A 12,588-nucleotide genomic window follows, 5' to 3' on the forward strand; every position below is an offset into this window, starting at 1 on the left:
TCTTCATCCCGTCCTCTACCGACACGGCACATCTCTCTCCCGGGACAGAATCCCAAACCAGAACCTACACACACATGCTTTCCACCAGATGCTCGAGTGGCAGTTGTGCATACAGCATTTGTACTAGAAGCCAAAGTTTTGTCAGGTTTATCACACTTCATTGCTTTTGAAGGACAGATTGTTTGATTAGTACTAGAACCAGACGCTAATTTTCCATGTTTTCTCAAAAACCTCACAAAAAATGTCCGGGTCATATTTCACATCAGAAGAAGAGAGAGAGAAAAGAAAAGACTATTCAGATGATTTGCATTGTTTTTGTATTATTTTCATCATGATTAAACACATTACCCTCCAATGTGTCATTACTGTATGCTCGATGCATCTTGAACTTTTTCTTTTGTAATTCTATTTATTCTCATTAGATTAGATTCTCACCACTACTGATGGACTGAAATAAATATATATATTGTATGTATGTATGTATGTATATATATATATATATATACACACTCTATATTGTGTTTTTTGGGGTGAAATATGACCTGGACGTGATCTTTATAGGTTTTGTGAGATGCACCTAGCCACAAATCTCAAATGTCATATATATATATCTCACATGAATAATGGTCTCAGATCATTTAAGAACTGAGGTGCAACTATATTTCATACATTTCTTCCTTAAACGTGATTATATGTGAATGATCTCTTGTAGTATTGTAGCAATCTCTACTTTAAATCAGTCACATGACCATTTCCCCAGTCTTACGTTAGCTCTCACTGCCAATAAAATGTCTCTGTATTACTTGTTCGGTCGCTCCCAGGGATCTTGGATGTGCTTTTATTCATGTTTCGCAATGTTGGAGACAATAACGTTGCTACAAGTCAAGGGATATTATAGATCTTTAAAGGATTCGTGACTCAAATCAAGTTTCTCAGCTAAACACACCTCAAAAAGTACTTCAGTGGAGGGAAACACTTGGCACTTACACTGACCTTCTCTGTTATTTACAGATGTCATTTCAATGAGTAGTTTTGAGCTGTGATTTTTTTTTTTTTAACTTCTACATCAATGGCTGATGTTATGCTTTTACTGTGAACATGGCCGAAAATGACTGTTGCTGTATGTTTTAATGCTTCTAAAATAACCACTAAATGTTTATTTGTAAATAAATGTGTAATTCCTCAACTTTGTCCGCTGTGTTTTATTCTCTGGACTGGTCAGTGATGGTGTGTAGCGTAGAGAAGGAGAATCGTGACATGTTTTGGTCTTCCCAAAAGCCCTTCTGGGATTGGTTACCCGTGTATTACCACCCACTGCTACTTATACCAACCACGGAAATAAGTGCAGTTACTAATAATGTAATAACAAATGATAATTTTGCTGGAAGTGAATCAATCAAAACCAACTTTAGCTGGAAATAACATTATTCAAAATCGCTATAAAGCCAAAACAATCTCTGTTACCGTAAATTGTATGTTTATCTCTGTAAAGCTGCTTTGAAACAATCTCCATTGTTAAAAGCGCTATATAAATGAGGATGACTTGACTTGACTTAGGGTTGCCAACCGTTCCGTATAATACGGAATCGTCCCGTATTTGACACATAGAAGTCTTGTTCCGTATTGAACTGATACGAACTGAAATCCATGACAGACGCATAGCTAGCTTCTAATATATATGTCAGACAGACATGAATGAATTCGGGGACGGGGACTATCTGAGGCCACGCCCGCTCGGCGGGCTCTGACGTGGAGTTGGCTCATTGGTCGCACGTCAGAGGCGCCCGCGCCATTGGATGTGCAGTTGCCGCAGCGCAGCCTATGAGCGAGCCAGACGCTCAATGTGCAGCTGCAAATGCGTTTTGCGTTTTACATAAGGCTTCAGTAAATCGAGGAAAAGGAGTTTCCGAAGACATTTGTAGGCTATGATAAGAAAAACTACAAAATTAAAAATATTATTTTTTTGCACTGGAAAGAACATTCTAGAAGTCTAATTCTATTGAATAAGTTCGCACAAGGCTACAGACAACTGTTGCGTTTTGAATGTTATATGTTGTATTTGTTTAAGTTAAAAATAAAACGTATTATAAACTAAACAAATCCATGGTTCATTGTTGGCAAAATGATCATGATAGCCTTTAAATATATCTATGTGGTTCAGTCTTGTATATTGATTAGGCCTACTTTGCTATTCTATAAATATACATACAGTTGAAACCAGATATTTACATACACTTCAGAAATAAACACAAAAACTTTTATTTCTTTACTGTCATACATTAAATCAGAGTAAACTTTTTCTGTTTTAGATCAATAAATATTAACATATTTTTGGCATTTGTTAAATGTCAGAATCGAGCGAGGGATAATTTTTATGTAATTTTTTTTATCACTTTCATCAAAGTCAGAAGTATACATACACTTCCTTAGTATTTGGTAGAATTGACCCGAAACTGTTTCACTTGGGCCAAACGTTTTGGGTATCCTTCCACAAGCTTCCTACAATAGTTTGCTGGAATTTTGGCCCACTCCTCTTGACAGAACTGGTGTAACTGGGTCAGGTTTGTAGGCCTTCTTGCTCGCAATCGCCTTTTTAGTGCCGCCCACAAATTTTCTATGGGATTGAGATCAGGGCTTTGTGATGGCCACTCCAATACCTTCACTTTGTTGTCCTTAAGCCACTTCGTAACTAATTTGGAGGTATGCTTGGGGTCATTGTCCATTTGGAAGACCCATTTGCGCCCAAGCTTTAACTTCCTGGCTGATGTCTTCAGATGTTGCTTCAATATATCCACAAAATTCTCTTTTCTCATGATGCCATCTATTTTGTGAAGTGCACCAGTCCCTTCTGCAGCAAAGCAGCCCCACAGCATTATACTACCACCCCCATACTTCACAGTTGGGATGGTGTTCTGAGGCTTCAAAGCTTCGCCCTTTTTCCTCCAAATATACCGTTTATCATTATGGCCGAACAGTTCAATTTTTGTTTCATCAGACCACAGGACATGTCTCCAGAAATTAAGATTTTTGTCTCCATGTGCAGTTGCAAACTGTAGTCTGGCTTTTTTATGGTGGTTTTGAAGTAATGGCTTTCTTCTCCCAGAGTAACCTTTTAGCTCATGGTGGTACAGGACTCGTTTTACTGTGGATAATGACACCGTCTTACCAGTTTCAGCTAGCATCTTCACAAGGTCTTTTGCTGTTGTCCTGGGATTGATTCGCACATTTCGCAACAAAAAATGTTCCTCTCTGGGACTCAGAATCCGTCTCCTTCCTGAGCGGTATGATGGTTGTACATTCCCATGTTTTTTATACTTGCGTATTATTGTCTGAACAGATGAACGTGGGACCTTCAGGCATCTGGAAATTGCACCTAAGGATGAGCCACACTTGTGGAGGTCCACAATTCTTTTCCTGATGTCTTGGTTGATTTCTCTTGATTTTCCCATGATGTCAAAGAAAGAGGCTCTGTGTATGAGGTGTGCCTTTATATGCATCCACAGGTGTGCCACCAATTAACTCAAATGGAATCAATTAACCTATCAGAAGCTTCTTAAGCTCAGAATGGAATCATCTGGAGTTTTCTTTTTGTTTAAAGACACAATAAACTTAGTGTATGTATACTTCTGACTTTGATGAAAGTGATAAAAAAATTACATAAAAATTATCCCTCACTTGATTCTGACATTTAACAAATGCAAAAAATATGTTAATATTTATTGATCTAAAACAGAAAAAGTTTACTTTGATTTAATGTATGTCAGTAAAGAAATAAAAGTTTTTGTGTTTTTTTCTGAAGTGTATGTAAATATCTGGTTTCAACTGTAGGCCTAATAAGTTGTATTATAATGTGCAATAATGTATGATAGCATTCAATATTCACCAGAAGTCATCATTTCAGGGGTTATATTTAAAAAAAAAAAAAAAATCCGTGGGGGCATGTGAGAAGCATGTGTAGCTGTAGACGTTTGTTTCTGATGTCCAGCGTGGTTCTGCAGAAGATAACACAGCGTTTCTGAGTCTACATGATGAGGACGTGTTTGCGGCGGTGTGATTGCACAGTAGCTCGTAGCGCGTGTGTGTATTGCTGAAACGGTGTCTGGACGCAGTGTGGTGAGGACAGCTGTCCGGCTCTCATGAGGTCACACACAGCATCCAACATGGCCTTCAGCTGGGCTCTATCTGCAGAGAGAGAGAGAGAGAGAGAGAGAGAGACCCTCAACACAACAAAGAACATTACGATGTTAAACCATATGGCCTGCAGAAGCTCTACACAATTTCTTTATTATTATTTTGTTTTGCTTCACCTGTCCTGTGGTGTCTTTTCCACTGGGTCAGCCAGAAGCCCTTTAGAGTCGCATTCTGGAATATAAAGGATTTCTGCTCGGGAGTGAATGGAATATAAATGTTAGTTGTTTTTTTGTTTTGTTTTTGAGGAATGCTCTGGGTTCAAGACAAGTTAAGCTGACGATTACCACTTATTTGCAGTAATTTACCACCTTTACTGGACGCATAGAAGATTAAAATGCGTTTTTAAAAGTATCACAACATTCCTTGAATGCGTGTCAATATGGTTATGAGTAAAGCTGTAATACAGAAACTGAACTCTGGTCATGGCCATGTGAAGGAATGTAGTACTGTACTTTTGTGATTAGTTAATAATTACTAATTCTTAATATATTAAGTGGCTTTAAGTACTATGTACTTACATCGAAAAATAAATACAATGTACTTATTGTGTTGACGTTGTATTGTAAAGCACTTGTGCTGCTATTGAGGAGTGATACGGGTGAGGTTAGGGACAGGTGTGTGTGGTGCGGGTCGGTTTAAGGGTGGGTTAAGGTGTAAGGGAAGGGGCAACTGTGTAATTACAAATGTACAATGTGAAAACATGTATATGTACACAATAAGTCCATTGGATCAAATTATTAATTTCAATGTAAGTACATAGTACTTAAAGCCACTTAATAGAAAGTGGGACCGTTAATAATGATAATAATCAAATTCAATAATGATTGATTAGCCATTTTATTACTTACTGATGAGTTAGTTAATCCTCTATATTAGTTAATAGTAGTAGCTGAAGTGTTACTGATTACACATGATGGGTGTTACTCAATATTATGGTGTTTGGGAAGTGTCAGACACTGTCGTTCTGATCCAGAAAGTTCCAGTAAGAGTGAAATATTAGCATGAACATCATATACTCACGGCAGGGATCTGGAGGGGTCTTTTGGCCATCCCTCCGTATGTGACCATCGTGCCTCCATTACTGAAATAAAAGAGGATTCATTGATCACAATGAATTTCTGCTAAACTACCCTCAAACCGCAGCACATACGAGTACTTACTCGAGATTAGACAACACAAGTCCTCCGCTCAAGCCTCCTACACAGTTCAGGCCCAGTTTAGGTTTGGGAACCTCCTACAAAAAAGCAATGTCTGTGTTTAAGCAATTCTGCAGAAATCACTGAAACCGAACTGTTGCAGAAGAGCAGAATGCCCAACCTCGAAGACCCGACGAAGCCCCGATGACATCACTTCCTCTTCTGTCACGACATAATCGGCTCCCAGTGACTGAAGCTCATCCGTCAGCTCAGCACAGTTTGGTCTGAGTTCAAGAGATAGTGTAAGAAATCCATTTCCACGTTATAACCCGCGAGATTATCGCACAGAGCTGCTTTAGTAATGCATCCAGTACCGGTCTCTGATGATGTTGATGGTTTTTAGGCCCAGTGCTGCGGCGATCTGAATCACAGCCTGTCCCACTGCGCTGTTCGAGGCGTTCTGGATCACTGTGCAACCTATCGCAACAAATCCTGCACTGTAAAAAATCATCGTGATTTTAACGGTAAAAGACTGTAAAAATGCTACAGTGCAAAACTGTTCATTAGTTAGCAGAAAGTTTCCTTAACATACGGTAAAGAACTGTGATAGATCTAACGGTACATTTAATGTCATTTTACTGTAAAATACCGTTAAATTTACAGTTTTTGAAAGTGAAAAGAACAACTCATTGTATAATTTACAGTGAAAAACACTTACATTTAGCTGACGCTTTTATCCAAAGCGACTTACAATTGCTATATATGTCAGAGGTCGCACGCCTCTGGAGCAACTAGGGGTTAAGTGTCTTGCTCAGGGACACATTGGTGTCTCGCAGTGGATTCGAACCCGGGTCTCTCACACCAAAGGCATGTGTCTTATCCACTGCGCCATCACACCTTCTTCTTAGTTTTCTTAGTTCTTTTCTAATCAGTTATGTACATTAGGGTTTTATGTTACATTTAATGTTGTTAAATTAATGTTTATTGCATTTTTAAAATGTCATGTGTGTTACCATGATAGTGTTTAATGTTTGTGCGAATAACACTGTGCGGCTTCAATATATAATAGTATTAATTAATTTCTTGTGGAAGACTGCTTGTGATGAGCTTTGATTTATCATGTGACTCTCATCATTGCTGTGATGATTGTTGGTTGTCAGTGTATTACAATGGTACAAAACAGATATTAATAATTCAATAGGTTGGTAAGTTATCATTATATCAGATAATGAATTACGGTTTATTACTGTAAATTTTAAGTTAAGTCTGTAAAACCAAAAACGTTGATACCGTAGTTTTGACAGTAAAGTTCTGGTAACCACAGCTGCCAGTTTTTTTCCGTAAAAACAACGGGATTTTTTTTTTTTTTTTACAGTGTGGTCATGGTCTTCTCTCAGTAAAATAGAAATGCTCAACCAAGTTTGCGTTTTCGTACCAGGGGCGAGTGTTTGGAAGTCGCTCAGCATCCTGTAGGCGGTGCAGGGGTTCACGAAGACAGTGGCGGCTCCCAGAAGAGAGATGTCTTTAGGAACAGACATGAGCTCATGCTCTTCACACACAGCGGCTGTCCTCCATGTACCTGACACACAGTGAAAATAAGGGAATAAACCATGACCATTCAAAAATATGACTGGGTTTCTAACGATACAAAGCCTAATGCAAATGGGTGAAGTGTCCCTTTAAGGTTTTGATGTTGAAAAAGTCAATAGCTCCTTACCAAAGCCAGCATCTATGGGCACGACCCAATCACCAGGTCGGAGAGATGTGACATCACTGCCCACCTCCAGCACCTCTCCCACGCCCTCATTCCCCCCCACCGCTGGGACGGGGACCAAGATTGGGTACGAACCTACAGTATGGACACACATAACCCGCTATAGTCAATTCACCATGCTCAATTAGTCATGTTCAGTCTCCATTGCACCAAAGATTAGAATAGAATTTCAATACATTATCTGATTTAAACAGCACTAGAGAGAACGCATATCAGAACAGACATGAAGCCTTTACCCTGGATCATGTTCACGTCTGCAGGATTGACCGGAGCTGCGAGCATGCGGATTCTCACTGACCCATCTTTCACCGGAGGCAACGGCAGCTGCTCCATCCTGAAGACAAACGACCGGTCACAAGTGTCCCGCAGTTAACCCAACGCTCACCAGACAGCAGGACATGCAGTCTACGCTACAATACACCAATGTTTCAAGTGTTTTCAGAGGTTTTTTTTAGTTATTTAATAACAAAATGTGAAAAATGAAGGGGTCCACAGACAGCAAAATAGTGTCGGCCCAGATCCGGCAAACATGGATTCCAGACGTACCAGATGTGGGCCAGATCTGGGCCGACACTATGTTGCTTTCTGGATCGGAATTCTTCAATAATCTCTAATGTAATCTAAAACACCACCAACAACAAAAAAAAAACACCACCAACAACAAAAAACAACAATTTGACTCAGATGCTGGACAATGATTGCCAAGTTCTACCTGTCCATTCACTTGGCCTCGGGCTGAAGTTTGGATGTTACCGTCTGTTATTCATTCATCACAACCAAAAGTCACATTTACATTATAACTAAGTCTAAACATCACTGTAGTACAACGTAAGCCAGACAGCAACACAGTGTGGGCCCAGATCTGGTACAGTACATGAGGAATCCACCAGTTCCAGATGTGGGCCGACACTGTGTTGCTGTCTGGGAATCCACTGCTACGAGTGGATAAAGAGATAGATATGCCCGTACCTCAGAGTATCGATGTTATGCGAGTGTTCTCTGTAAACTACAGCCGAGCAGTGGTGAGTCTCTCTCCGCACGGGACAGCATCTCTGCCGGACTCTAGAGGACCGCAGGACCGTCCCGCCATGGGCAGCTCTGAGCAGACTTCTGATGAGCATGAGTCCTTCTCTTCCGCCGTCCTCTAACTGTGAGTTTAAAGGCTGTCAAGGCTTGTACACTGATGGAAAAAATGTGTACTTCCTTTTAATACTTCTGCTTTCACTCTTTCGGACTGGAAACCACACGTAGTTAACTGATTTTTTTTAATGAAGGCAGTTTTTTTTTCTTCATGCATTTGCGCAACTGCACATTTGCTGAGGGGTACGTGAGATCAGTGTTGGCGCCCGCCACTCATTACAGCCGCGCAATTTGGACCCATGTTACCTTTTATTCAAATAAATAAGCTACAAATTTTGGTAACGCTTCCTTTTACAGTACAGTACAGTACTTACGTGTACTTACCTAGAAAGTACTGGCTAATATAAGGTAAGTACATGGGTTAGGGGTAGGTTCAGGGTTAGTACCTAGTTATTACCCAGTAATTGTAATTGCTATAATAAGTACATAGTAAGTACATGGGTAACAGGACTGTAAAAGGAAGCGTTACCCACATTTTTTAGATAGGCCTACAAGTGACATTTTCTATACGACAGCAAAACTAGGCCTTCTATAGCCAAAGACTTAACTATAGTCTAACTATAAAGTTCAAATGTTATTAAAGGAAAGTAATAAAATAAGAACAAATAAACTTAATTACAAGCAATGGCCAAAAGCTAATTTAATAGAACAAAGATGAAACAGATTAAATAAACACAGCTTTAAGATGTTTAGGTAGGTCTAACAGCCTATTCACGTACGGATATTGAAAAATCAAATGTAAAATAACAGTTATTTATTCCGGGAGGATTTTTGGTGTTATAAATATAATTCATTCTGAAGCAATTTTCTCATCAGTGCTCTATCAGCTTTTACATAGGCTACTTAAATCTGCATATTTGTGATAATTACCCCAGGGCGTTATTTACCTTTATAAATGCCGATTTTTTTTTAAAACGTATTAAATGTATCCCAGCTGACATTTGACTGACATTAAACGTTTAAATGTGGTTGAAATAATGTCAGTTTATGAAAAAACATTAATTTAACGTTAAAACAACATTGAACACCAAATAGTTGAAGTTGTGTTGTTGACTCACTACGGATTCAACATAAAAATATAAAAAAAAATTGAGTTGCACGTCAAATCAACATTATTTTTACAACCATGACTTTTAAACATTTTGTTGAAATATATCAATAGAAAAATAACGTTGTTCCAAAATCCAATTTGCAATCTGATTGGAAAATCTAAACAAAATTCAACGGTTATCCAACACTGGCACCTGACGTTGATTCAACAGTGACTCGACGTTAAAATGCCAGCTGGGATGCATCATCTTTCAAGTCAAATTCTTACATTTAGATCGTGTGAGGAGGAATTGATTGTTAGAGAGGAATCCTGAAGGACTGTACAGGGATCATGCAGGAATCCTGCAGGACAGAATGAAAATCCTACAGGACAGGGCACATTCCTGCAGGATTTGTTATATACCTGTAGGAGTCTTGTAGAATTCCTACAAAAGTCCCACAGGAAAATGATCCCGAAAATCCTCCCGAATGCATTGTGCAGGTCCTGCAGGATTTTTCCTACAGGATGTTTTTGTAAGGGAAAACGGTGCTGTTACCAATGAAATTAAATAATTTACACTGCAAAATTACAACTGCAATAAATAGCCTAATGTTATGAGATTAATGTTTAAATAAATGTTTGAATATACAAGAAAAGAAATGCAATGATTTTTTTTAAACATGAAACTAAACCACCAATATGTTGCGGCAAGTGACTGTCTTAATGAGTGAGTCATTGAGTCATTTATTCAAACGATTCTTTCAAAACACTGAATCATAATCTTCCGTAACAAAACACAGCGCTGATGGTTGTTTTCCTTTGGAACTATTTTCGTCGGTGAAATAGAACTAAAACAGTCAATAATGTGTCTAAAATGTAAGTAACTTAATATTAAATAGGCTACTTGTTTATTGAACTATAAAATTATTGTAACATTTGCAATCATGATCATATTCAGCAAAACTGTTTCCTTTTATGTGTTATGTTAAATAACTAGCTGTATCATGTTATAAATAAAAAACTCAATATTTTTAATTTTTACCTCAGTATGTTCCTTCTGTGAGTTTCTTGTGTGTGTGCTGTTAAGCTCATCTGTTTTTATTTCTCCATGAAAGAAAGTGTCAACAGAACGACCTTGTTACCAGAAACTTCTCAGGAAACTAGGATTACAGTCGTTACCTGAGCCGTTTTGTTTTTATGAAGGGGAAAAGTGAAAGAGAATTTAACTTGCCCAACCGGACAAGTAGCTTAAAAGCTCTTGTGTCAACTAGTTCAACGGCGAGAATGAACGTCACGGGCGGGTGATGTCGCGACCAGGAAAGGATAAAAGCACCGGCGTCAGCTTCGATTTAGCCGAAGCAAGTCGATCACAGGGATGCAGGGAGTATGCCAAAGTGGCGCAGTGTCTCGTTCCCTTCTTAGGGAACTAGGGTTAAAGTCGTAATCTGAGAAGTTCCCTTTCCAGGGAACTCGCTCTGCGTCGATGTCGCTTTGGGAACGAGAATGCCCGAACGCCATACGAACAAAAGCCTGTCCGTGTGAATACTGAGAGCACAACTGAGACAAGACCACCTGTGAACCTGGGGCAGCGCCCTGGTCAAAGTTGTAAAACCAAATGAATGTGAGCGGAGAGGACCAGCCTGCCGCATACCACACCCTGCAGCGATACCTCCTTATATAATAAGGCTTTCTAGCCGCCATACTCCTCCTGGCCTAAAAGCACCACGGAGGAAACCACCCAAAGGGACATGGTAGGCAGCTTACGCCGCCACGTACACCTTCAGTGTGGAAGGGGATAACTATGCGGAAAAACAAACCTGCAGTAACTCCAGCACTGTAATTGGGCAGTTAACTGGACCCCACTGTCAAGATCAGCACTATGAAGTGAAAACCCATCACTTCAATACAGTTTCCTCGTGGAGGGAGCTCTGGAGAGAAGTATGGTCTCCACAGCCTCAGATGAGAGACCTAAGTCTATGAGTTGGGCCCCCTCCGAGGCCAAACCCACAGGTTCCACATCTCTGGGCTGGGGTGAAGGGTCACCCCTCTCACTTGAGAACGAAAGTCCCTCCTGATCGGAATCTCCGAGGGAAAGCCGTCGAGGAGGGACACGAGGTCCGAGAACCAGTCAGCTTGTCTAGTACGGCACTACTAGTAGTAGATTTATTCTGTCCCGGCGGACCTCCTCCAGAACTCCTGGGAGCAGAGTGATCAGGGAAAAACGTACAGACGTAGCCTCGGCCATGTCTATACCACAACGTCCAGCCCCAAGGGAGCTGGTGCATGAGGGAGAACCAAAGTGGACAGTGCGTTTTATCCTGAGACGCAAAAGATCCGCTTGGCCGAAATACCTCCCATATATGCTTCAGCACCCCGGGTGAAGTTTCCATTCCCCGGGCCTCTCAGGGAGAGCTGTTTTCCTTGGGACCACAAGAGGATCTGGTGTGCCAGTTTGTATAGCTGGCATGGACGTAGACCCCCTGATGCTTTATATAAGAGACCAACGATGTTCGTTGTCTGTGAGAACAAGCATATGATGGCCTCAGGTCTGAGAGCAAATGCTTCAACGTTGTGAAGACAGCCATCATTTCCAGGTTGCGACTGTGCCACAAAAGATGATGACTCCTCCAGAGACCCAGAGCTGAGCGGCCTTCCATTACCGCAGAGACACCGCCGTGTGAACATGATCATACGAAGTGGGTTCCCCCTCGGGGAAAACCCCTTGGTCTTGAGGCACCACTGCAGGGGCCTCATGTACAGCAGGCCAAAGGTATAATGTTGGACGCGGCTGGCATCAGGCCCAACAGTCTCTGAAACTGTTCTACAGTGAGTGACTGGCCTAGCTTTATCTCTTTTGCGACTGAGAGGATCATGGCGACACGAGAAGGCGAAAGCACGGCCCTCATTGTCACTGAATCTCATATAACACCAAAAAAGGTGGTCCTCTGTGCTGGAGAAATCACACTTTTCTTGGCATTCATTCTCAACCCCAACTTTTTCATATGAGCGAGAACGGCATCTCGATGCCAAACCGCCAACTGTTCTGACTCTGCTAGGATAAGCCAGTTGTCTATGTAGTTGATAATGCGTATGCCCTGCAGCCTGAGCGGCGCCGGAGCTGCATCTATGCATTCATTGAACGTGTGGGGTGATAGAGCTAGACGAACAGAAGAACCCGATACTGGTATTCTTTGCTCCCGAAAGCGAACCTAAGGAACTTCTTCTGTTGTGGAAGGATGGAAACATGGAAGTATGCATCTTTCAGATCTATCGTGACAAACCAGTCCTCGGATCTGATTTAAGTCACGATCTGCTTC

At 40.7% G+C, this 12,588-nt stretch overlaps 1 protein-coding gene across 1 annotated transcript; it reads right to left on the reverse strand.

Annotated features, from left to right (window-relative positions):
• Nucleotides 1–3,945: 3,945 nt before the first annotated feature.
• Nucleotides 3,946–8,225, reverse strand: LOC130090195 (enoyl-[acyl-carrier-protein] reductase, mitochondrial). The gene is made up of 10 exons (XM_056257714.1): nt 8,071–8,225; nt 7,338–7,435; nt 7,045–7,176; nt 6,763–6,906; nt 5,702–5,804; nt 5,509–5,611; nt 5,352–5,425; nt 5,212–5,272; nt 4,308–4,380; nt 3,946–4,182 (listed from the first exon to the last, which is right to left on the reverse strand). Exons 1-10 carry the CDS (start codon nt 8,220–8,222, stop codon nt 4,022–4,024), a joined length of 1,101 nt encoding a protein of 366 aa, XP_056113689.1. The 5' UTR covers nt 8,223–8,225; the 3' UTR covers nt 3,946–4,021.
• Nucleotides 8,226–12,588: the final 4,363 nt, after the last annotated feature.

The sequence above is a fragment of the Rhinichthys klamathensis genome, unplaced genomic scaffold (assembly GCF_029890125.1).
Source record: "Rhinichthys klamathensis goyatoka isolate OS25496 unplaced genomic scaffold, OSU_Roscu_1.1 h1tg000001l_1, whole genome shotgun sequence".
NCBI lineage: Eukaryota > Metazoa > Chordata > Actinopteri > Cypriniformes > Leuciscidae > Rhinichthys > Rhinichthys klamathensis.